The sequence below is a fragment of the Schistocerca gregaria genome, chromosome 11 (genome assembly GCF_023897955.1).
Source record: "Schistocerca gregaria isolate iqSchGreg1 chromosome 11, iqSchGreg1.2, whole genome shotgun sequence".
In the NCBI taxonomy this organism is placed as follows: Eukaryota; Metazoa; Arthropoda; class Insecta; order Orthoptera; family Acrididae; genus Schistocerca; species Schistocerca gregaria.
Window position 1 is genome coordinate 105420116 of NC_064930.1, and position 27663 is coordinate 105447778.

The 27663-nt window shown below is 43.5% G+C and overlaps 1 protein-coding gene across 1 annotated transcript in view; it reads left to right on the forward strand.

Moving 5' to 3' along the window:
• The first annotated feature begins 2462 nt into the window (after nt 1-2462).
• The window catches only part of LOC126295440 (mucin-19-like), a 293300-nt gene continuing 268099 nt past the window's right edge, over nt 2463-27663 (forward strand). The window contains exon 1 of the mRNA XM_049987938.1: nt 2463-2792. Within this exon, the coding sequence (XP_049843895.1) occupies nt 2776-2792 (17 nt within the window). The 5' untranslated portion in view covers nt 2463-2775. The remainder of the gene's footprint in view (nt 2793-27663) is intronic.

Below are 27663 nucleotides of genomic sequence, written 5' to 3' on the forward strand. Positions count from 1 at the left end.
GCCTATAGTAACTTCTAGTGTGCGAACTGGAGGAATTCTTTGTCGTTTTACATTTTGCGAAGATCCGTGTTGCGGCAGTTTTTATACAAACTCTGTATTGCTCTGTTTGCATATAGACTCTATACGAATACTAGGCTCCGAAAATTTCGGGAGTTTCTTCAATCGAACTTGTTTTCACATATGCTTCCATAATTTCAAATCTGTCTTCTACCAACAAAGTCATTTCGCAGACCACAAAGAGAAACGTCTAATTTCACTGATGATATGAATGGTGAAATGCTGACATAAGAATGCTAACAATCGATTATTGCATGAAATTGGTTGTTGTTATATCTGTTTACTTTGTTCCAAAATGGTTCAAATTGCTCTGAGCACTATAGGACGTAACATCTATGGTCATCAGTCCCCTAGAACTTAGCACTACTTAAACCTAACTAACCTTTTTTTTTGTTTTTAAATCTCATTTTGTTCGGTTGTGTTCGTTTCATCTGCTCGGGGCGGACGTCGTAAGACATCCGGATAAGTTCGTTGTTGATCGATTTTTTATTACAGAGGGAAGCTAACCCTCTGACCGAATACGCTGAGCTACCGTGCCGGCTGACCTAAGGACATCACACAACACCAAGTAATGACGAGGTAGAGAAAATCCCTGACCCCGCCGGGAATCGAACCCGGGAACTCGGGCGTGGGAAGCGAGAACGCTACCGCACGTCCACGGTAGGTCGAAATATTGCATTCGCCGTACTTGGAAAATTTTGTCCTCTTGACATTTGACACGTTTCCCAGTATCGGTACGATTCCTGAAATCCGCCGTGGTTACGAGATCTGCCGGCCGGAGTGGCCGAGCGGTTCTAAGCGCTACAGTCTGGAACCGCGCGACCGCTACGGTCGCAGATTCGAATCCTGCTTCGGGCATGGATGTGTGTGATGTTCTTAGGTTAGTTAGGATTAAAGGGGGACGTTTCAAGTGTAGAGCGTGGAGCGACCAAGAGTGACTGAAGAACGTGCTGAACGAGTGAGAGCCTTTCATGGCCAGCCCCAAGAAATCAGTTCGGAAGACCAGTCGTGAATTGGCAGTTCCAGTCACGTCTTTGAGGAGACTTTTAAGAAGACACAACTACTTCCTTATCATCTGCAGATGTTACAAACTCTTAAGGCCTAACGATTTATGTGCGAGCGTTACAAACGAAACTTGCTCCATGACGATGAAGAATTTCTGGACCATGTCATATGCAGTGACGAATCGACATTTCACCTAAGCAGAAATGGAGACACACATAGTGTACGCATATGGAGGTCAGCAAATCTATGTGTGTTGACATTTCTGCTTAGATGAAAAGTCGATTTATCACGGCAGATGACGTGGTCCAGAAATTCTTCATCGTCTTGCAGCAACGCTTCGTTTGTAAAGCTCGCACGTAAATCGTTAGACCTTAGAGTTTGTAAAAAGTGCAAATGATAAGGAAATAGTTATAAGTGTCTTCTGAAAAGTCTCCTCAAAGACGTGACAGGAATTCACGGCTAATCTTCCGAACTGATTTGTTGGGGTTGGGCATGAAAGACTCTCACAATTTCTTCAGTCACTGTTGGTCGTTCGACGCTCTTCACTTTGCGGGTAGGTATACAGACAAAACTGTCTGAGCTGCTCCTTCATTTGATGTACTATTTATAATTCTATGTTGAGTGCCATAAAATCTGCACAGCCTTAAAACCAGTATACTCATTTTGAAACACCCTGTATATTCTTCTCCACTATTTACAACCGTCTGCAAACGCTGCGGTAATTTCTCGATTCCGTGACTCCAGAAACTATGTGGTTTGAGGCGAAGACACCGTCGGGCCATGTTCGGGAGCCCATTTTCGTGCGGAAAGGAAGTTCTTCAAAGGTTCGCTGTTAAATACGTAGCGTACTTAATTTCTTCTCTGCTTGGTTCTCTCTCATGTATAACAAACTTTCTGTTCCTACTTGATAAAGCTCGTGTTAATGAGCCGGCCGCGGTGGCCGAGCGGTTCTAGACGCTTCAGTCCGGAACCGCGCGACTGCTACGGTCGCAGGTTCGAATCCTGCCTCGGCCATGGATGTGTGTGATGTCCTTAGTTTAGTTAGGTTTAAGTAGTTCTAAGTTCTAGGGGACTGATAACCTCAGCTGTTAAGTCCCATAGTGCTCAGAGCCATTTGAACCATTTTTTGTTACTAGGTCTGTATAAGACATAGTAATTCTGCGTTGCTACTGTTTGGCAGATACGATCAATATGTTTCGGAGAAGAAGACGTTCTTAGGAAGTTGTGTGGTGCGTAATGAGATGTAAAGAGGAAGAAGGGTGGGGGCATCGGAAAGAGGGGAGGAAGAGAGAGAGTGGTCCTCTTGACGAAGGGGGGTGGGGGAAGGGCTGTGGACGTGGTCACGTGACCGTACCGACGTTTATATATATAAGGCCGCGAGGCTGTGGGGCCTCTTTTCAACTGTCTGCGGTCGCGCGCAGCCGGAGAAGTAGAAACGAGAGCAAGAGAGGCAGTGAGAGAAAGAGAGAGAGAGGGGGCAGTGAAGAAGTAGACAGAGAGAGCGGTAGGGAGAGGGGGAGAGTGGATCGGGCGTGACTTTCTCGCGCGGCCGTTTTCGTTTTCGTTTCGCCGCAGCCGGGCGCGCCTTCATCGGGACTGGTCAGATGCCAGGCTGCAGCCGCCGCTGACGGACACAGCTGCGGACCACAGCTGCAGACACAGCTGCGAGGACACACTCACCCTACCGTCGACTGCACAGCCGCCGCTGCAGACATGGGCGGCCCTGTTACGTGAGTACCTCATTCGCTCTATTCACCTCTCAACACTCAGTCCCTGCCTACTCAACTTCTTTCACTTTTCCCATCACTGCTGGTACGACCAAATGCAGTGGTGAAATTTTTATGTACAGCTACCATAAAGCTTCCAAAATTTCCATTGTGTGACAGCTAAATGTAGTCAACGTGTCATCATCAATCAGACTTGAAAATTTTAAAATAAATATTAAAAAAAAATCTGACATATGTTGATAGAATCGCGAAACTAGTTGGAGAACAATAATTATTTTAGCACCTTCTTGCGGTTACACAGAAAAATATCCTTTATGAAAGGAGTTTGTGAAAACAGTGATTAGTAACAAGTTTTGTGAGCTCAATTTGGCGCTTTGAGGTTACAACACTTCAGAGGAGACTCTGCTTTTTAATCACATTAAGATTTGGATATTGGGGAGATACCATTGTAGGCATTAATTTTATTTTGTTCCAGTTGACAAGTATATCGCCTTTTAGTATTTTATCCACCCTCAGCAACTGTAGTTCTATATATCGACATCATCAGCAACCAGTTGTATAAAAGAAATTTAATAAGTTTCCTTTAATTTCCGTCTATGGTTACAATTTTTTTTCTGTTTAACAGATTACCAGTTTCGGTCTGTAATGACCATCATCAGATCTGTCTCATACAATCAAAGTCCTAATGCACTTTGATTGTATGAGACAGATCTGATGATGGTCATTACAGACCGAAACTGGTAATCTGTGAAACAGGAAAAAAAATTGTGACTATAGACGGAAATTAAAGGAAACTTATTACATATACGGGTCACTGTGTTTTTTTGCGACGATGTCGCAGCTTTTGAAAGAAATTTAATTTCTTTATCGGTTTCGGGTACTTAGTGCCTTCTTCAAAAAGTTATACCAATCGCATTTCTTGGAAATGTCAACAATAGCATGTATACAGTTAAATGCCGTCTTCAAATGGTTCATAGTGCTTGTATGTTGCTTTTTAATCACATTTTGGCGACCATTTTCTTCTTCAGATTCGGGTATTGGGGAGATACCATTTTAAGAATTTTTTTTTCGTTCCAGTTGACAAGTATATCGTCTTTTATCATTTTATCCATCCTCAGAAACTGTAGATGGATACACCTACATCATTAGAACCGGTTGTATAAAAGAAATTTAATTTATTAACTGGTTTCAGGTACTTAGTGCTCTTCTTCAGAAACTTGTACCTATCACATTATTTGCAAGTGTCAACAATAACATGCATACAGTTAAGTGCCATTCCTATAGTTCATAGTGCTTGTATGTTGTTGTTTGGCTTCTTTATATCAGATATGTACAGGCACTATGAACCACATGCTGTATGCACATTATTGTTGAGACTCGTAAATACTGCGATAATTATAACATTCTGAAGAAGGTCACTAAGTGCCCAAAACAGATTAAGAAATTAAATTTATTTTCTACAACTTGTTGTTGATTATTTAGATATATGTCGTCTTTACATGCTACATTTCATCTTACTCTCTCCAACCAGATCCAAGCAGAATACCTGTTCAACTTCATCAACTGTACCTGTGGCTACTGCTGCATCCATCCATCAAAATCGATTACAGACTTTTATGTATAATCACCGTAAAGGTGCTAAAATATTTTTTTTTATTCTTCGGGTAGTTTCGATATATGTCGTAATCTGAAAATCTTTAGCGTATTAAAAATAAACTAAAACAGACTTCCAGATAGTAACGTATTGCATAAACTACGGAAATACGGAAACACAAACCAGAATGCATTACATGGCTAATACGGTGTAGGAAAACCGTTGGCATTCAAAACAGCGTCCAATCGTCTACATCTACATACATACTCCGCAATCCACCATACAGTGCGTGGCGGAGGGTACCTCGTACTACAACTAGCATCTTCTCTCCCTGTTCCACTCCCAAACAGAACGAGGGAAAAATGACTGCATATATGCCTCTGTACGAGCCCTAATCTCTCTCATCGTTGTGGTCTTTCCGCGAAATGTAAGTTGGCGGCAGTAAAATTGTACTGCAGTCAGCCTCAAATGCTGCTTCTCTAAATTTCCTCAATAGCGATTCACGAAAGGAACGCCTCCTTTCCTCTAGAGACTCCCACCCGAGTTCCTGAAGCATTTCCGTAACGCTCGTGTGGTGATCAAACCTACCAGTAACAAATCTAGCAGCCCGCCTTTGAATTGCTTTTATGTCCTCCCTCAATCCCTGATAGGGATCCCAAACGCTCGAGCAGTACTCAAGAATAGGTCGTATTAGTGTTTTATAAGCGGCCTCCTTTACAGATGAACCACATCTTCCCAAAATTCTACCAATGAACCGAAGACAACTATGCGCCTTCCCCACAACTGCCATTACATGCTTGTCCCACTTCATATCGATCTGCAATGTTACGTCCAAATATTTAATCGACGTGACTGTCAAGCGCTACACTACTAATGGATTATTCAAACATTACAGGATTCTTTTTCCTATTCATCTGCATTAATTTACATTTATCTATATTTAGAATTAGCTGCCATTCTATACACCAATCACAAATCCCGTCCAAGCCATCTTGTATCCTCCTACAGTCACTCTATGACGACACCTTCCCGTAAACCACAGCATCATCAGCAAACAGCCCCCCATTGCTACTACGGTACGGTACGGATGAACACGTCTATGGTGTTCAAGGGAATCTATACCATTCTTCCTGCAAAATAGTGGCACTCTGAGGTAACTGTTATGGAAGTGGGGAGCGAAAACGTTTCAAAGTAGGCCATAAAGGTTCACTAATAAAGAGAATTGGTAACTGTGGTGCCTAGGCTACATGTGACAATTCATCCTCGTGCATAGTGCTGGACTATGCGAGCTGTATGAACAGGAGACGCAGCATAACCACTGAAGAGCAAACATTGTACCATGGGATAGATCTGATCAGCCAGAATGGTCACATAACCCTCGGTGGTAACGCAGGGTAACCATCAGCCACGGCGTGGCTGCTGAAATCATCACCGAATCCACTCCACGTTTCACCCTTCGGACATGAACACGGCCAGAAGCTGGAAACAGTGGCCGTGCGGTTTTGGGCGCTTCCGTCTGGAACCGCGCTGCTGCTACGGTCGCAGGTTCGAATCCTGCCTCGGGCGTGGATGTGTGTGATGTCCTTAGGTTAGTTAGATTTAAGTAGTTCTAGGGGACTGATGACCACAGATGTTAAGTCCCATAGTGCTCAGAGCCATTTGAACCATTTGTTTGGAAACAGTGTTCAACAGTGTTCATCCGACCAAAAGACAGTTTTCCATTGCTTCCCAGTCCGGGTTTTATGGCTTGGTTTCACGCTTCCTTTTTACAGGCATTTGAATCACTGCTGTGTAGTTTTGGAATAAAAAATAAAATAAAATAAAATAAATAAAAAAATGGTTCAAATGGCTCTGAGCACTATGGGACTTAACTTCCAAGGTCATCAGTCCCCTAGAACTTAGAACTACTTAAACCTAACTAACCTAAGGACATCAGACACATCCATGCCCGAGGCAGGATTCGAACCTGCGACCGTAGCAGTCGAGCGGTTCCGGACTGTAGCGCCTAGAACCGCACGGCCACCACGGCCGGCAAGGAATCTCAGCTCGTTCTGGAATTCTCTGCCTCTGGAGCTCCCTTCGTTTGGTTTTGATGCTGACAGGTTTCGCGAGCCCGATATTCAGTTCTGCAGTGACTTTTACTTTTAGTCACAACCTTCTTCAGTTACCGTCTGTCACGACCACTCAGCACACACTTTCCTCCGCGTGGAGACTTTGCAGATGATGCTTTTCCGCTTTCCCCGTATGCTGTCTAAATTTTCTGTATGGTGCCTCTCGAAACAATACACACTTCAGCTACTTTGATTGTGCAAGTACCCACCGTAGGCACCAATAATTCGCCCACTTTCGAATTCACTCACCTCTGACATAATGCACTCACAAAAAAAATGTTCAAATGTGTGTGAAATCTGATGGGACTTGCTAAGGCGATCAGCCCCTAAGCTTACACATCACTTAACCTAAATTATGCTAAAGACAAACACACACACCCATGCCCGAGGGAGGACTCGAACCTCTGCCGGGACCAGCCGCGCAGTCCATGACTGCAGCGCCTAAGACCGCTCGGCTAATCCCAGTGCACTCACAACTACAGAGAACACTTTTCTGACCACTCCTGACATTTGCAACGTCTTGAGGAAACTGCGCAGCTGTTGTTCGCAGTCGAATACAACAGCGCAACCTGTAGTCTTCGCTAGCATCGGTATTTATGTTCCATCAATAATTTCTCGCGGTATTTTCACATTCTTGTACAACCCCTGTACATAAAAATGTCTGTCATAAGAGCTATTTAAAGAACATTGATACTGGTAACTAGTCTCTGGCAGTTAAACTCAGTGCTTCGAAATTCCAATAAGTCAGTGGGAACTATGAATTGTGAATGTTTGTTCCTCTCTCTTCTCTCCTCCCGAAGAGGCCATGATGGCTCAACGGTACCGACCGACCGCCGTGTCATCCTCAGCCCATACGCGTCACTGGATGCTGATATGGAGGGGCATGTGGTGAGCACACCGCTCTCCCGGCCGTATGTCAGTTTCCGCGAACGAAGCCGTTACTTCTCAGTCGAGTACCTCCTCAGTTTGCCTCACAAGGGCTGAGTGCAGCCCGCTTGTCAACAGCGCTCGGCAGAGCGGATGGTCACCCATCCGAGTGATAGCCCAGCCCGACAGCGCTTAACTTCGGTGATCTGACGGGAACCGGTGTTGCCATTGCGGCAAGGTCGTTGGCTTTAAATTTCTTTTAGCCCACAATATTCTGCATCAGACACCGTTACTGTGGAGATAACATGGAGAACATGATTTTTTTAATTTCCAGATTTTTACCTCACTCACTCTATTCAACTCTCAACACTGACGCTCTGCCTGTTCAACTTTGCCCACTGTACCTTCTAACAACCCTACCACAACAAAGGTCAAAACTTAATTATGATTGTAGTGTTACTCACACTGCTAAATATTGCATTTTCGGGCAACAACAAAGTTATATAATGTGGCAGGTGTCATTAGAACACAGTTAGTAAAGCCATTTCATGAAATAATGGATAAACTAGGCGCTCATCTTTTCCCACGCTGGTCTCGTTGTGAACTCATGGCTCAATCGTCGATAATCTAGGTAGTGATGATTCCAAGCTCGGATGCAAAGAGGCCTAGGTGTTATTCTGCGATATTCAAAAGTTTTATATGTTCCATAAACCACGTTTTGACAAGTTAAGACAATGGTGATGTAAAAAAAGTAATCAGCACTCCGAATTTAATTCACACTTATTTTTTATTACTTTTGTTGCAACATCACTTCACAGTATAAAACATACTTGAAAACATCTCCCTCACTGTTAAAGTTGACATTTCATAATCTGACTTTTCAACATGACGACCAAGACATGACTCTCTAATTAATACTTTCGCGCCCAAAAATCAGAGTTACAAGTACGTCAAAGATCATAGTGACAAAAGAGAGAATACACATAAGAATCATATCATTGCGATATAAACATATCGATGTATCAAAGTACCTCTACATTAATGAAATCAAATCGTAACGTTGTCACAGAAATATGTTAACTATTTTACAGAAACACAGTAGAATACTGCTGGTATCGAAAGGTTGAGGTGAAGTGCCGTAATGGTTAGGTAATTCAAGTACCATTATAACTTGCAACTGACGCTATGGCCAGATGCAAAAGCAACTTTTGTGTATAACCCTAAACCATCTTTTTCTGAAAGCATGTTACCATCTTACAGATTTTCTACATTTCTTTATTTTAAAACTCCAGAATCTGCAATGTGGTGACATACAATCTGAATAGATTGCATAAAAACACACACCTTTGCAGGCTTCTGGTAGCTGAATAAAAAAATATCCTTAATGAAAGCTGCTTAAGAAAGATTGAGAGAAGTGTCTTGTTCGTGGAACCTAAACTCGGTGCTCCGAAACTGCAAAACTTCAGTTGTGTTTTAATCGCATTTTAGGTACGATGTTGTGTACCAGACGCAAATGATGTGGAGATACAGTTTCAAGAATTGTATTTTTTCGTCTTTTCACGCTGCAGTTTACCTCACTTGCTCTATTCCCCTCTAATCACCTTGAGACCGCCAGTTCAACTTCATCTGCTATAGGTTGCACTACTGCGATAGCACCGATTGTGCTTTCTGACTTCTTTACGTATAATCATCATAAAGCTGCTGAAATATTTATTATTCTTCAGCTAATCTGGACGTATTTCATAATTCGTCACACCTTAGAATTACAAAATAAACAAAATAAAAATTAAAAAATTTTGGAACAAAATGTCATGTCACCTAAACTAGTTATGCAATGACAAATATTTTGGCTGCCTTGTGATGATTATACATAGAAATGGCGTTAGTGAAAGCCGTTTAAAGAAGATTGTGATTAATACTTACATTTCTAGAACCTACCTCAGCATTTCGAAATTACGGTACTTAGACTCTGCTTTTAAATCACATGTTAGCCACGATATTCTCTACAGCAGATGATTACTGATCCCCACACAATGCGACAAGATACTGTTTAACACTAGAAATACGAAAGTGAGTTCTTGGAGAAGAATGCTAATCACAGATGGTTTTTCAGACAAAGCAACAGAATTAAAGTATAAAGTAGGAGGTAAAAACTGAGAAACTGGAGAAAGATAGCCCAAAGACATTTTATGTTCTGTTCAGATTATCCAGACATTATAGAACGACAGTCGCGGCTGTACGTGTAGTAACATATAGCTCCAACTAGCTGTGACCTGTACAAGTCGCTGTAGTCTCATGAAGCAGTCAGGAGCGATTTTAAACCTTTCTCCAGATGGCATCAATACTTCTGGATGCGTCAGGTGGTTTTGAAATGGCTGGAAATTGGTTCACGGAAACAGTCTTAACGTTTCACAAGTGCCTTATAATGGCTGCAGCTGCCTGTAGTTTTATTTCACGATTTACTTGCATTTCTGGGATTTCTGAACAGAATAGGTGTATCTTGGAAAGATAATAGTAAAGATTTGGATCTAAGAAATGAGTCTTTCGATACTTCATTTTTTTATTGAATTACCGTAGAAATATATAGGAAACATCTTTTGCGATCTTTTTTTGTTTCATAATTTATAATTCTGTTTTATCTTTTCCACTTCTAACTACTTGCTTTATAGTTTTATTCTCATGCTTGATTGGAGTGGATAGTATCTTTAAAAGGGGTGTGAGATGAACATCAAAAGTAAAACACAGGTGACAGAGTGTATGGGAATTAAATCAGACAGGGCTGAGGGAATTATATTAGGAAATGAGACACGAAAAATAGCAGATGAGTTTTGCTATTTGCGCAGCAAAACAACTGATGATGAAGTAGAGAGGGTATAAAAGTCTAATAATGGTTATAGCAAAAAAGCATTTCTGGAAAGAAGAAATTTGTTAACATCGCATATAAATTTAAGTGTTAGTAAGTCTTTTCTATTTGTCCAGAGTGTAGCCTTTTCGGAGGTGAGACATTGACGATAAGCAATTCAGACAAGATGAGAACAGAAGCTTTTGGATTTAAGATAATTCTCATTTATGGTTCCGTCTCAGTTGCACTTTTTTAATTAGGTTTCATGTTTCGATCCTTCTGGATCATTTTCAGATCTAAGTAGTTGCGTTATCAGCTCTCTCGATTCTCTTCTCAGTAGCACGTATCAGAGTACCACTTAGTTCTGAAGATGATGCAGAGGGATCGAAACATGTAATCTAACGAAAAACGTGCAAATGAGATGCAAAAATAAATGAGAATTATCATAAATGTCAATGCAGTTGCTGTATCTCTCAAGACAATTATATCGGCTATAGTGAACTTTTGAAATGTGGTGCTACGAATCAATACTGAAGATTAGATTGTTACGTCGAATAACTGATAAGAAGGTGCTGCATCGAACTGGAAAAAAAGAAATTTATGGCGCAATTTGACTGAAAGAAGGGATCGGTTGATAGGAGACATCCTGAGGTATCAAGCATTCAACAGTTTGGTGATGGAATGAAGTGGGAGTGGTTGTGCATTGATGAAGAGACGAGCTGTATCGAACAAGTCTTTGGACGGAGGAGCACTACAGCAACAATCTCAAAACTTTCTGTAGTTGAATTCCTTCCCCTAACTCATGTTTGTGTTCCCATTGTTTTTCTCATTTCCTTTATATCGCCGTTAGTTTTATACAAAAACTTCTTCAATTTCGCTTTTTTCATTATAGTTATTAATAACAGCTTGTAATGGTGTTTTTTCCTTTTTTAGTTACCTATTTTCTGTTATTAGCGATAACTACTTGTTATTCAAAGTTTTATTTACGGCCTAACGTCGAAATTTTATCTCGGAAATGGTTGTGCTAGAAATTTTGCGTGATTTTGCCTGTTCATCTTTTGCACCTCTTACTGGCGCTCCATTCGCTGTACTCACAGGCAGTACCTATCGCTGAGACTCGATACGTAATTGCTCAACAGTAGAAATTCTTCAGCGTCTTGTAGTCAAGAGTGGTACTTCGAAACTGAGGGGCTTTAGTAGAATCTGAGATTTCGTATCGCAATTTCACGACGACATTTTTAAACAAATGCACCAGGTAATGGGATAAATCAATTGCTTTAATGGCTGTACGATACGCAGAATTTATGTTCTTCACCGTACGTAATAGACAGTTCACATTCATGTTATTAGTTTTAGTTAGCTGCGACACTGTAACGAATGTTAAGTGTATAGTACTTAGGAAATGAAGCATCTAATTGTCTTCCTTCTTTAGAGTATGAACAGAGAAATATGTATAATGCATAGGCGTACATTGTCAGCATAAACGTATAGGGTCTTTGGAAGTATCGTTGCTGTTCATTGGACAGCCGTTTGTACTTGAGATTGCATGTGTACGCGTCGAGAGAAAAAGTCGAAGTTCGTGAGATTCTTATGGATGGATGTTAAATACGAAGCGTACTTAACTTGCATTCTGCTTGGTTCTCCCACGTGCATTACAAACTTTCTGTTCCTACTTGATAAAGCTCGTGTTAATGTTTATAAGTAGTTTCGCATGTAGGCAGATGGAAAAGTTCATATGTTGCCACATGCTGCATGGATGTTATCTCAATGTAAATGCATGACTGTATCCTGTGTTAAATTAATGACTCAGGCATCTGATGTGTTTCATAGTTTCTTTTTTTAAGTATATTTTCCTAACTGTGTTTAGCTGCTTGATAATGACTAAAAACTGGAAATTGCTCAACAGCAAACATAGTGAAAATGGCACAGTGCACAATGGGCAATGTTGTGTTTCGAGAAATGTTAGGCTGATGCATAAGTTCGCAGTGTTTTTGTTTTGCATGTTGGTATTCCGGTTGCTATGGTTTTATTTTCCAAGTGTCATTTTTGTAAGTAGTTCACTTTTGCTGTTTGAAATAAGTTTCCTTTAATTTACGTCTATGGTCACAAACTTTTTGTTAACAGATTACCGAACCGAACGTAAATATTAAAGGAAACTTACTGCATAGACGGATCACTGTTTTATTCGCGACAAAGTCGCAGCTTGTTTGCTGTTTGAGTTTAAATGTTGTCATTTAGCCATTTGGAGATGAGTGGAGCTGTAGACGGTGGGAAATGAGTACCAAGTGGGGAAATAGGAAATTCCTGATTGTGTTCAGTAACGGGATGGCAGCTTCGGAGGTAGCACGAAACATTTGCGCCCTGTATGGGGATACTGCCATTGGACAGAGCACTGCAAGAAAAGGTTTTCTCGCTTCAAGGAGGTTGTTTTGACATTACTGACTCTCCGCGTTCAGGAAGAAAAATGGCTCTGAGCACTATGGGACTTAACGTCTAAGATCATCAGTCCCCTAGAACTTAGAACTACTTAAACCTAACTAACCTAAGGACATCACACACATCCGTCCCCCAGGCAGGATCCGAACCTGCGACCGTAGCGGTCGCGCGGTTCCGGACTGTAACGCCTAGAACCGCTCGGCCACACCGGCCGGCGTTCAGGAAGACCTTCGGGGTCTGATGAAGGTCGTTTCAACCCATTAATCCATAATGATCCATGTCAGTGTACTCGAAAACTTGCAGATGTGACGAACTGTGATCATTCTACCATCGTGCGACATTTGCATCCAAACGGGGAACGTACAAAAAACGGGTGTGTGGGTACTGCCAATATCACAAAAATCTGCGGGTGAAGATATGACCGTGCTTGCTCGTCATCAATTGGCTCGTGAGCAAAGCCGACTGTTCCTATAGTTTAGCGTTACTGATGACGAGAAATGATGTCCTTCCGCTAACATAAGGAAAAGAAAGGAATGGCTGAGCCCAAACAGAGCTGCAACCCCGTACAAACACCTGCGCGCATCCGCAAAAGATAATGTAGTGCATCCGGTGGAACAGACATATGTGGTGTAGTACGAATTGCTTTCACGGGACGTCGCCAACACTTGAGACGTGTTGCAGACGCAATCTGAGAACAACCAACAGGAAAACTGTGTGAAGCGATGCTACTCCACGATAACGGCCTTCCGCATTCTGCTAGACTGACACCCAAGCACTCTAGAGCAGTTGGGTTGGGAAATCATTCCACACGCACCTAATTCATCTGATCTTGCAGCCTCAGATTTTTCACCTTTTCCACTCTATATCGAACAACCTTCAAAGACTTCCTTTCCGCACGAAAATGGGCTCCCGAACACGGTCCGACAATGTCTTCGCCTCAAAACGACGTGATTTCTGGGGCCACAGAATCGAGAAATTAACGCGGCTTTTGCAGACGGTGTAAATAGTGCACAAGAATGTACAGGGTGTATCAAAATGAGTATACCGGTTTTAAGGCTGTGCAGAAATTATTGCACTCAAATTACAATCATAAATAATAGATGAAATGAAAGAGCAGTTTTTTTCTTTTTTTTATACCTATGGGCAAAGTGAAGAGCGTGGAACGATCAAGAGTGAGTGAAGAACGTGATGGAGAGACTGTCTTTCATGCGCAGCCCCAAGAAATCAGCTCGGAAGACCAGTCGTGAATTGGCAGTTCCAGTCACGTCTTTGAGGAGACTTTTAAGAACACACTTATAACTACCTCCTTATCATTTGCAGTTGTTACAAAGTTTAAGGGTTGGGGTTGTTGTGGGGAAGAAGACCAGACAGCGAGGCCATTGGTCTCATCGGAATACGGAAGGATGGGGAAGGAAGTCGGCCGTGCCCTTTGAAAGGAACCACCCCGGCATTTGCCTGGAGCCATTTAGGCAAAAACCTAAATCAGGATGGCCTGACGCGGGATTGAACCGTCGTCCTCCCGCAAACTTTAAGGCCTAACGATTTACGTGCGAGCTTTACAAAGGAAACGTTGCTGCATGACGATGAAGAATTTCTGGACAATGTCATCTGCCGTGATAAATCGACTTTTCATGGAACCAGAAATGTCAACATACATAATGATTTGCTGACCTCCATAGGAGAACACTATGTGTGTCCCCATTTCTGCTTAGGTGAAATGTCGATTCGTCACTGCAGATGACATGGTCCAGAAATTCTTCATCGTCGCGGAGCAAGTTTCGTTTGTAAAGTTCGCACGTAAATCGTTAGGCCTTAAGAGTTTGTAACATCTGCAGATCATAAGGAAGTAGTTGTGTCTTCTTAAAAGTCTCCTCAAAGACGTGACTGGAACTGCCAATTCACGACTGGTCTTCCCAGCTGACTTCTTGGGGCTGGCCATGAAAGGCTCTCACTCGTCCAGCACGTTCTTGATCGTTCCACACTCTACAGTTGAAACGTCCCTCTTGAAATTTTATAAACGACAGTACTGGTAAACCTATTACGTTATTTGATAGAAAGACTGCTGAGAAAAACTCAACGTACTCAGTTTTCTCTTTACTTATTCTCATCATCAATGAACTGACACACAATATTTTTAGAGCAACGCAATCTGACTTTCAATAATACCTACAAGAGAATGGCCCTGACTAACAATAACCTACGCCTTTCACAAATCACTTACCTCAGAAAAATCTTCGTTACTCGAACTACTGCAATACAGCGAGCGCCACTACTGCCAGCTGAATAAAAGATTCAAACTACTGAAGGCACTAACTACTGATAGGCATAGTTAGCAAATGAAAGATTTTGATAGAGAACAAACAATGTATTTACCTTAAAAGTGTTCGAAAGTCATCATATATATATCTATCAATTCATGATATCCATCTTTACAAATTTCCTTTTTCTGGCGGACATACGTTCAGGTCGTTCCCTTGTAGTAACCTCTCAAAATTCTGGCATATCTCTCTCTCTCTCTCTCTCTCTCTCTCTCTCTCTCTCTCTCCACTTCCACCACTGCTGGCGGCTCACCTCCAACTGCGCAACGCTACGTGCTGTTCACCCAACTGCCCAACACTACAGTAGTAAACATTCCAACAATGCAAACCAGCCACAGACTGCACACAGCACAGCCAGTGATTTTCATACAGAACGCTACGTGACGTTACCAATATAAAAAACTAAACAGCCTACTTACACACTTTACGCGTACGTATACAAACAAACCTGTTTGAGCTGCTCTTGAATCTCACGTATTATTTTATAATTGTAAGTTGAATGCAATAAATTCTGCACAGCCTTAAAAGCTGTACATTCATTTCGAAACACTCAGTATTATTGACAAATAAAGTCCGTGTTATGTGTATCTGTCGTGTTTATTGAACTTGTGGAAAAACGGTACGAACGTATTCACCAACCCGATACGTCTAGGCTGTGGACCCAGTGCTAACAAAACTAAAGACGAGAAGATTAGATTAGATTAGATTATTTTTTCGTTCCATAGATCCGTGTTGAGGAGATTCTCGTGGATGTGGAACATGTCACGTTTTTTTTTTTTTTTAAAAAAAAAGCTAAAATAACAATACTAATAGTATGAATATATACATTACATCATTTTTTTCTATTAAAAAATTCGTCAATGGAGTAGAAGGAGTTGGCCACTAGTAAGTCTTTCAGGCTCCTTTTAAACTCATCTTTATTTGTAACTAAATTTTTTATGTTTGCTGGCAATTTATTGAAGCTGAGTGTTCCTGAGTAGCGCTTTTAAGTCCTTGTGTAGATCATTTTTGTTCCTGGTATTGTTTGTATGAACTGAACTGTTTGTTGGAAAAAGAGATATATTATTTAGGACAAATTTCATTAAGGAGTAAATATGCTGAGTGGCAGTAGTTAGTATACCCAGTTCTTTGAAGAGGTTTCTACAAGACGTCCGTGAATTTACTCCACAAATAATACGTATTGGACTCTGAAAACTTTTGTTTTACTTGAAGAGTTACCCCAAAATATTATACCATTTACATCTACATCTACATCTACATCCATACTCCGCAAGCCACCGGACGGTGTGTGGCGGAGGGTACCCTGAGTACCTCTATCGGTTGACATTATGGAATGACAGTAGGCAAAGTATGCAAGCTTTTTCACTTTTATGTCGCCTATGTCTGCTAACACTCGAATTTCAAATACAGATCTGTGTAGCCCCCGGCCTTCTCTATCACCCACCACATACGCCTTCCGCCGGCTTCCAGCTTCCAGCGTGCAACTGGACCTACTGTGGCCTTCTCTATCACCCACCACATACGCCTTCCGCCGGCTTCCAGCTTCCAGCGTGGAACTGGAATTACTGTACTGCAGCTAGGAGCTAGCCAGGAGCGCCTGCACGTCTGACCTTTTGGGCGTCCTACGGCGGTGCACCTACGCTCGCCTTGAACTTTGTGTCTCCGACGAAAGAGATCCTTTCCAAGCTCACTTATCTCCAACATTCTCTCTCCTGGCCTTTTATTTTCCCGCAGGAAAGGGGAGGGCTGGGTTGCGGTGGGGGGAGGGAGGAGCTCGCTTTGTTTTGACTTTTTTTCCCGCCAGACCGACCTTCGTATTCGGTATGCCAAGCACTTCCCCGTACGCGGCGTGTGACAGACGCAGCGGTGCCTTCCCGAGGACGACCGTTTCTCCTGGGCGCATTCGGTGGCGATGAAACCACCGGGGACTCCCTCTGAGGTGCAAACACCGTTCTGGGACGGAAACGGGTTGACAGAACGGAAATTTCTAAAAAAAATCCCTCATGCGACCCATCGTAGAATAATGGTCAAGCGTGTGCGGACTCGTACGAGCCGCCCCCTGTGGCCGAGTGGTTCCAGGCGCTTCAGTCCGGAACCGCGTTGCTCCTACGGTCGCAGGTTCGAAACCTGCCTTGGGCATGGATGTGTGTGATGTCAGGTTAGTTAGGTTTACGTAGTTCTAAGTCTAGGAAACTGATGATCTCAGATGTTACGTCCCACAGTGCTTAGAGCCATTTGAACCATTTGACTCGTACGAAATTAGACCAAGATGGGATAATGATTGTATGAGGGAAGGCAGGAAGGAAGGAAGATTACGAGGTCATTAGAGACGGAACACAGGCTGGGATCGTTTCAAGGATGGGGAAGGAAATCGGCCTTGAGCTGTCGAACGAACCACCCCGCCATTGGCCAGAAGCGATTTATGGAAATCACAGAAATCTGAAATCAGAATTAGCAGACGCGGCTTTCAACTATCATCTTGTGAGTAGGCCTTTTAGGTTTTTACGTTGGTAACGCTACGTAGCGCTCTGTATTAATATCACTGGCTCCGCCGTGTGCAGTCTGTGGCTGGTTGGATTCGTTGGAAGTTAATCGTACAGTGTTGGGCAGTTGGATGTGAAGAGCCAGTAGTTTTGGGCTGTTGGAGGTGAGCCGCCAGCAGTGGTGGATGTGGGGAGAGAGATGCCAGGGTTCTGAGATGTTACTATGAGCGGAGGATCTGGATGTCTGTCCGTCAGGAAAAGGGAATTTGTAAACTTGGATGTCACCAATATATATATATATATATATATATATATATATATATATATATATATATATATATATATATAATGACTTTTGAACACTATTAAGGAAAATAAATTGTTTGTTCTCTATCAATTCTAACTATGCCTATCAGTAGTTAGTGCCTTCAGTATTTACAATCTTTTATTTAGCTGGCAGTATTGGCACTCGCTGTATTGCAGAAGTTCGAGTAACGAAGATTATTGTGAGGTAAGCGATTCATGAAAGGTATAGGTTATTGTCAGTCAGGGCCATTCTTTTGTAGGGATTATTGAAAGTCTGATTGCGTTGGGCTAAAATATTGTGTGTCAGTTTTGACATCATCAGAATAATTGAAGATAAAACAGTCTCAGTACGTTTAGTTTTGCTCAGCTGTCTGAAAATCAAACAACGTAAGAGTTTTTTCAGCACTGTCATTCTTAATTTTCTAAGGGGACGTTTCAGTCTTCCCGAATACGAGTCCAGAGTGCTAACCACTGCGCCACCTCGCTCGTTGTACAAACGGTAGTCAAATGAAAACGAGACGGATGCGAAAAAAAAACGTAAGTAGGCTGTTCGTTATATCAAAAGTAATCGGTAAATGCCTACATGGAAAAATGTCTGCGCTTGCCTACGGAACGATGGTTGCGTCCAGGAGTGTATCTCTTCGTCCGAAGCCACGAACGTGTTTCTCCAGGGCTCCAAAAAGCACGGAAGACGCCTGCGGAGAGGTGGGGACTGTATGGAGGATATGTAAGGGCTTCCCAGCGATTCTTCTGCATCGTAGGTGAGATTACATTGGCAACATGTCGGCGGCATTATCCTGCAACAGACTGGTGCCGGCTGTCAACATTCCTTGGCGTTTGGACTTTACGACGGGGCACCCGTAAAAACCGAAACTATTTTTTAAAAGCTATACGTTTTCAAATTGTTTACAAAACACCCTTATGTCCATCAAAATACTCTCCATTGCAACTAACGCATTTGTCCCACTGGTGCTTCCACTGTTCGAAACACTTTCTGCAGTCATCATAGGTTCCAATGGTTCAAGTAGCTCTGAGCACTATGGGACTTAACATCTGAGATCATCAGTGCCCTAGACTTAGAACTACTTAAGCCTAACTAACCTAAGGACATAACACACATCCATGCCCGAGGTAGGATTCGAACCTGCGACCGTAGTGGTAGCGCGGTTGCAGACTGAAGCGCCTAGAACCGCTCGGCCACACCGGCCGGCTCCAGCGGAAGTGTATAAACTCATAAAAGTGTTCCTGGAACCACTGTGTGCCGACTCTGGACGTGTGCGGTGTCGCAATGTCGTGCTGGAATTGCCCAACTCCGTCGGAACGCACAATGGACATGAATAGATGTAGGTGATCAGACTGGATGCTTACGTACGTGTCATAGTCGCATCTAGATATATCAGGGGTTCCATATCACTGCAACTGCAATCATCATAAAGCCTCCATCAGGTTGACGTTGAGGGTCCATGGATTCACAAGGTTATCTCCAAACCTGTACACGTCCACCCGCTCGATACAATTTGAAACGATACTCGTCCGACCAGGCAACACGTTTCCAGTCATCAACAGCCCAGTAACGGTATTGAAGGGCCATGCAATGCGTAAGGCCATGCGAGGCGTAAAGCGTTGTTTCGTGCAGTCATCGAGTGTACACGAGTGGGTCTTCGGCTGTGAAAGCAAGTATCGAGATGATGTTTCGTTGAATGGTTCGCACACTGACACTTGATGGACCAGCGTTGGAGTCTGCACCAATTAGCGGAAGGGTTACACTTCCATCACGTTGAATGATTCTCTTCAGTCGTCTTTGTTCCTGTTCCTCCAGGATCTTTTTCCGGTCGCAGCGATGTCGGAGATTTCATATTTTACCGTATATCTGATATTCACGGTACACTCGTGAAATGCTCGTACGGGAAAGTCCCCACTTTACACCTACTCTTCGCAGATGCTGTGTCCTATCGCTCATGCGCCGACTATAACACCACGTTCAAACTCACTTAAATCTTCATAACCTGTCACTGCAGCAGCAGTAACCGCTCTAACAACTGCGGCAGATCTTGCGCCTGTTTACATATCTCTGTATTTGAATACACGTGTCTATACGAGTGTCTTTGGCGCTTCGGTACAAGGGACCCAAAACTGAACCCTGTGGGACACCGTTCTTGATACGTCTCCACTTCGAGGACTCTGCTGATTTTTTGCAGAGTATCTGTGCTCTTAATTTCAACCTTCTGCATTCTTCCAATTACACACGAGTCAAAATCAAGGAACGTTTACAATAAACCGGCCATTGTTCAGAAATTTGTGGAGCAAACCACAGATTTATACCAATTGTAATTGAAAGAACTTCAGTAAATTTGTCAAGTGATTATCTAAGATAATCTAAGGGGTTAGTTAAAACATTAGAGTGTCAATCTAAAATAACTAAACAATTAGTACGCCTTGAAACATCAGATGACTGAAAAGGTAATGGTCTCATGAACGAAAACAATCGTAAATTAACGACTACTTCCGATGGGGGAAATTAAATCTAAATATCTCCTCCCATGTGATCATATGTGCACTGTCCCACTCGTACACCAGTACTTATGCTTATCTAGAAGGATTTCATCGACAAATCCAAATACTTCGTGATAATATTGAACGTGCGAGGGCCGCATAAAAGTTCCGCTGTAGCTGCTGAAGACGTGGCAGGAGCGCGAGTTGGAGACGCCAGCGCGGCGGGCGCTAATGTGTTTGTCGGCGGGTCGGAGCGGCGAGGCGAGGAAAATCGGCTGTTTATTCGCGCCGGCCGCGGCAGCCAGCGTTCCCTCGTGTTTTCGAAACACGCCGGCGTGGCTTGCACCCGGATCGCTTTCTCCCCGCGCTGCTGAGCTGTACTGCGGTCCCCGGTCAGTTTCGACACTGGCCGCCCGCTACGGCGTGTGCTGGACCGCCGCGTGCACGCTGGACGGTCAGCGCTCCAGTTCCTCCAGCGCAGGGTCGCAGCTGGAGGCGGCGATTTTTCTGGCGCAAAGCCGGCGGCACACGGGCCGAGCGTCTAGCGCGCCGAGTTTCTGACGTCACAGCCTGGATAGCTCGTTGGGGAGTCTTTCACATCGTGCAAAGCGATATCTAGCATGGCAGACACACTAATGCTGTTGTTGTTGTTGTCTTCAGTCCTGAGACTGGTTTGATGCAGCTCTCCATGCTACTCTATCCTGTGCAAGCTGCTTCATCTCCCAGTACCTACTGCAACCTACATCCTTCTGAATCTGCTTAGTGTACACATCTCTCGGTCTCCCTCTACGATTTATACCCTCCACACTCCCCTCCAATGCTAAATTTGTGATCCCTTGGTGCCTCAAAACATGTCCTACCAACCGATCCCTTCTTCTAGTCAAGTTGTGCCACAAACTTCTCTTCTCCCCAATCCTATTCAATACCTCCTCATTAGTTACGTGATCTATCCACCTTATCTTCAGTATTCTTCTGTAGCACCACATTTCGAAAGCTTCTATTCTCTTCCTGTCCAAACTACTTATCGTCCATGTTGCACTTCCATACATGGCTACACTCCAAACAAATACTTTCAAAAACGACTTCCTGATACATAAATCTATATTCGACGTTAACAAATTTCTCTTCTTCAGAAACGCTTTCCTTGCCATTGCCAGTCTACATTTTATATCCTCTCTACTTCGACCATCATCAGTTATTTTACTTCCTAAATAGCAAAACTCCTTTACTACTTTAAGTGTCTCATTTCCTAATCTAATTCCCTCAGCATCACCCGATTTAATTTGACTACATTCCATTATCCTCGTTTTGCTTTTGTTAATGTTTATCTTATATCCTCCTTTCAAGACACTGTCCATTCCGTTCAACTGCTCTTCCAAGTCCTTTGCCGTCTCTGACAGAATTACAATGTCATCGGCGAACCTCAAAGTATTTACTTCGTCTCCATGAATTTTAATACCTACTCCAAATTTTTCTTTTGTTTCCTTTACTGCTTGCTCAATATACAGATTGAATAACATCGGGGAGAGGCTACAACCCTGTCTCACTCCTTTCCCAACCACTGCTTCCCTTTCATGCCCCTCGACTCTTATGACTGCCATCTGGTTTCTGTACAAATTATAAATAGCCTTTCGCTCCCTGTATTTTACCCCTGCCACCTTTAGAATTTGAAAAAGAGTATTCCAGTCAACATTGTCAAAAGCTTTCTCTAAGTCTACAAATGCTAGAAACGTAGATTTGCCTTTCCTTAATCTTTCTTCTAAGATAAGTCGTAAGGTCAGTATTGCCTCACGTGTTCCAACATTTCGACGGAATCCAAACTGATCCTCCCCGAGGTCTGCATCTACCAGTTTTTCCATTCGTCTGTAAAGAATTCGTGTTAGTATTTTGCAGCCGTGGCTTATTAAACTGATAGTTCGGTAATTTTCACATCTGTCAGCACCTGATTTCTTTGGGATTAGAATTATTATATTCTTCTTGAAGTCTGAGGGTATTTCGCCTGTCTCATACATCTTGCTCACCAGCTGGTAGAGTTTTGTCATGACTGGCTCTCCCAAGGCCGTCAGTAGTTCTAATGGAATGTTGCCTACTCCGGGGGCCTTGTTTCGACTCAGGTCTTTCAGTGCTCTGTCAAATCTTCACGCAGTATCGTATCTCCTATTTCGTCTTCATCTACATCCTCTTCCATTTCCATAATATTGTCCTCAAGTACATCGCCCTTGTATAAACCTTCTATATACTCCTTCCACCTTTCTGCCTTCCCTTCTTTGCTTAGAACTGGGCTGCCATCTGAGCTCTTGATATTCATACACGTGGTTCTCTTCTCTCCAAAGGTCTCTTTAGTTTTCCTGTAGGCAGTATCTATCTTACCCCTAGTGAGATAAGCTTCTACATCCTTACATTTGTCCTCTAGCCATCCCTGTTTAGCCATTTTGCACTTCCTGTCGATCTCATTTTTGAGACGTTTGTATTCCTTTTTGCCTGCTTCATTTACTGCATTTTTATATTTTCTCCTTTCATCAATTAAATTCAATATTTCTTCTGTTACCCAAGGATTTCTAGCAGCCCTCGTCTTTGTACCTACTTTATCCTCTGCTGCCTTCACTACTACATCCCTCAGAGCTACCCATTCTTCTTCTACTGTATTTCTTTCCCCTATTCCTGTCAATTGTTCCCTTATGCTCTCTCTGAAACTCTGTACAACCTCTGGTTCTTTCAGTTTATCCAGGTCCCATCTCCTTAATTTCCCACCTTTTTGCAGTTTCTTCAGTTTTAATCTACAGTTCATAACCAATAGATTGTGGTCAGAGTCCACATCTGCCCCTGGAAATGTCTTACAACTTAAAACCTGGTTCCTAAATCTCTGTCTTACCATTATATAATCTATCTGATACCTTTTAGTATCTCTAGGGTTCTTCCACGTATACAACCTTCTTTCATGATTCTTAAACCAAGTGTTAGCTATGATTAAGTTGTGCTCTGTGCAAAATTCTACTAGGCGGCTTCCTCTTTCGTTTCTTAGCCCCAATCCATATTCACCTACTACGTTTCCTTCTCTCCCTTTTCCTACACTCGAATTCCAGTCACCCATTACTATTAAATTTTCGTCTCCTTTCACTATCTGAATAATTTCTTTTATTTCATCGTACATTTCTTCAATTTCTTCATCATCTGCAGAGCAAGTTGGCATATAAACTTGTACTACTGTAGTAGGTGTGGGCTTCGTATCTATCTTGGCCACAATAATGCGTTCACTATGCTGTTTGTAGTAGCGTAACCGCATTCCTATTTTCCTATTCATTATTAACCCTACTCCTGCATTACCCCTATTTGATTTTGTGTTTATAACCCTGTATTCACCTGACCAGAAGTCTTGTTCCTCCTGCCACCGAACTTCACTAATTCCCACTATATCTAACTTTAACCTATCCATTTCTCTTTTTAAATTTTCTAACCTACCTGCCCGATTAAGGGATCTGACATTCCACGCTCCGATCCGTAGAACGCCAGTTTTCTTTCTCCTGATAACGACATCCTCCTGAGTAGTCCCCGCCCGGAGATCCGATTGGGGGACTATTTTACCTCCGGAATATTTTACCCAAGAGGATGCCATCATCATTTAATCATACAGTAAAGCTGCATGTAAATGATTAGCTTTTCAGAGCAACGTTGGCGCCGGTTGCGACACCTACAACGTGCTGACATGAGGAAAGTTTCCAACCCATTTCTCATACACAAACGGCAATTGACCGGCGTTGCCTGGCGTACCATCACGTTGCCGACTTTGATAATGGTCGGATTGTTAGCAGAATATGGAATCGGTGGGTTCAGGAGGGTAATACGGAACGCCATGCTGGATCCCAACGGCCTCGTATCACTAGCAGTCGAGATGACAGGCATCTTACCCGCATGGCTGTAACGGATCGTGCAGCCACGTCTCGATACCTGAGTCAAAAGATGGGGACGTTTGCAAGACAACAATCATGTGCACGAACAGTTCGACGATGTTTGCAGCAGCATGGACTATCAGCTCGGAGACCGTGGCTGCGGTTACCCTTGACGCTGTATCACAGACAGGAGCGCCTGCGATGGTGTACTCGACGACGAACCTGGGTGCACGAACGGCGAAACGTCATTTTTTTTTTTTCAGATGAATCCAGGTTCTGTTTACAGCATCGTGATGGTCGCATCCGTGTTTGGCGACATTGCGCTGAACTCACATTGGAAGCGTGTATTCGTCATCGCCATACTGGCATATCACCCGGCGTGATGGTATGGGGTGCCATTGGTTACACGTCTCGGCCACCTCTTGTTCGCATTGACGGCACTTTAAACAATGGACGTTACATTTCAGATGTGTTACGACCCGTGGCTCTAGCCTTCATTCGATCCCTGCGAAACCCTACATTTCGGCAGAATAATGCACGACCGCGTGTTGCAGGTCCTGTACGGGCCATTCTGGATACAGAAATTGTTCGACTGCTGCCTTGGCCAGCACATTCTCCAGATCTCTCACCAATTGAAAACGTCTGGTGAATGGTGTCCGAGCAACTGGCTCGTCACAATGCGCCAGTCACTACTCTTGATGAACTGTGGTATCGTGTTGAAACTGCATGGGCAGCTGTACCTGTTCACGCCATCCGAGCTCTGTTTGACTCAACGCCCAGGCGTATGAAGGCCGTTATTACGGCCAGAGCTGGTTGTTCTGGGTACTGATTTGTCAGGATCTATGCACCCAAATTGCGTGTAAATGTAATCACATGTCAGTTCTAGTATAATATTTTTGTCGAATGAATACCTGTTTATCATCTGCATTTTTTCTTGGTGTAGCAATTTTAATGGCCAGTAAGCGGAGCAGACACGGATGGGGGATCATCCTGGCGAAGATGTGGGCTGCAAATGGGGAAACTCATTGAGATAAGCGACTTAGACTCTGGGCAGATTAGTATTATGAAGAGCTTGAGAACGAGTATGTCGAAAACGGCGAAACTGGTCGATTGTTCACGTGCTACTGTCGTGAGCGTATACGGAAAGAGGCAGAAAGACAGTGAAGCTACCACTAGGCGCAAAATGGTTGGACGTCGACGACTCTTCGCAGGACGTTTGGTTAGGAGGTTTGCCTGCTCTATAAAGTAGGACTGACGGTGATCTGTGACATCTCTGCCGAAAGAGCACAAAGCTGGCGCGTGCACAAGTGTTGCACAGTACACCGTTCATCGTACATTACAATTGCAGTGGACAAGGGACTGTTGATATTCCACTGTCGATCAATGGAAATGTGTCGACTCTTTGGGTGTCTCCACGTACGCGTACACCATAATTACTCTACCATGCAAACATTGGGGTTACACGCTTCTGGTGTGAGACGTTCCTGGGAGTAGATCCGCACAATAGCCGTGGGTTCGGTGTGAGGCGGCGGTGGGGTGGGTAGACTGCTGTAGCCTGTTAGGGGGTAGTGAACCACTGTGTGCTATGGCGGGGCGAAGCGTCTCCATCGTTTCTAGGTCCGCAGTTCAACACACAATGCCTTGCCTTGCCTTGCGATGGTACAGTTTTGTATTTTAAGATAAAATAAAAAATTCCACCATTCCAAAAGGCGACTGGTTGCCGTAATTCCTGAAATGCTTAATTCTCTTACCTGCTGTATTATGTGCAACACTGAAGCTAGTGCGTAATTCTTATACATGTATCAGCGTACGTTACTTAAAGCCATTCATCGGCGGTCTGCGCGAGAACAGTTGACCCCTTTTCTAAAGGTCGCGTTGCGCAAGTGGCGGACCAGCGGGCGGCGCGCGGGACGGAAACGCGAAGGCTGAAGATGCGGACAAGCCGAGTACCGAAACGTCAGGGCCGCGAACGTTTGCACACAGAGGCATTGACGAAAATACAACACGCCCAATGAAGTATGCCGAGAGAGTGAGCGGTGAACTAAAATTCGTGCACTCGTACGCTGCAGCGCGAGTTCTTGCGTCCTAACAGTACGAAAATATGTGTACCAAATTTCCTCCCGTGCAAAATTTTGCCAAGACGCCGACCTCAATGAAAGGCAATTAGACGACACTGTAATATAACGTACGGCGAGTAGCTTCAATACTCTGCAGCTGTGTTGCCAGGTTAATGCACCGGTTACAGTTTTCTACACCGCAAGCTACCTGACGGTGCGTGGCGGAGGGTACTTCTGGCACCACTAACTTATCTCCCCTTCCCTGCTCAACTCGCGACTGTCGAGCTCTGAGCTACTTAAACCTAACTAACCTAAGGACATCACACACATCCATGCCCGAGACAGGATTCAAACCTGCGACCGTAGCGCTCGCGCGGTTCCGGACTGAAGCGCTTAGAACCGCTGGGCCACTGCCGGCCGCGATTGTCGGTAAACCTCTGTGTTGGCTCTAACTTCCCCAATTTTCTCGTCGCGATCATTTCGCGAGATGAACACGTAAGGAAGGAATACATTGTCCGACTCTTTCCGCAAAGCATTCTCTCGAAATTTCAGTAGTAAATCTCTCCGTGAAGCACAGCGCCTCTCTTGTAGTGCCTGCCTTTGGAGTTTGTTGAGCTCTCGCACCGACGGAACGATACCGTGACGAAACGCGCCGCTCTTCACTGGATCTCCTCTGTCTCTTCTATCAGTCCCACTTGGTAAGGGTCGAAAATTGACTCTAGACTCAGTCGAACGCGTCCTATGAGCCACTTTCTTTGTGGATGAGTTACATTTCCGTAAGATTCATCCTGTGGCGTCTGGTTTTCCTACTCATTGGTTTATTTGATCATTCCACATATGGTTACTCCGAATAGTTACTCTTGGGTATTTTACGGTAGATAATGTTTCCAGCAATTTGTCATTAGCAGTGTAGTTGTACAGTAGTGGATTTCTTTTCCCATATATCCGCAATATTTTATATTTATTTACGTTCAGGATCAACTCCCTGAGTCTGCACTGCACCATTCATCAATTCTCTGGAGGTCATTCTGTTGCTACTTTCCACGCGACTGCTACGGTCGCAGGTTCGAATCCTGTCTCGGGCATGGACGTGTGTGATGTCCTTAAGTTAGTTAGGTTTAAGTAGTTCTAAGTTATAGGGGAATAACGACCTCAGAAGTTAAGTCTCATAGTGCTTAGAGACATTTTTTGTTGCTACTTTGCTGCAGAGAATCGCATCATCTGTGAAAAGCCTTAATGAACTTCCGACACATTCTACTAGATCACTTTATACATTATAAACAGTAGCGGTCCTGTCACACTTCCTTGGAACTCCCCCCCCCCCCCCCCCCACCCGATATTACGTCAGTCGATTATGCTCCGTTAACAGTGACGTGTTGAGTGCTGTCCTTAATGAAGTCTTGAAGACAGTCTCAAATCTGGTGCGATATTCGGTATGTTCGTATTTCTTTTTATACTAAATGGCGGTGCGGAACGGTGT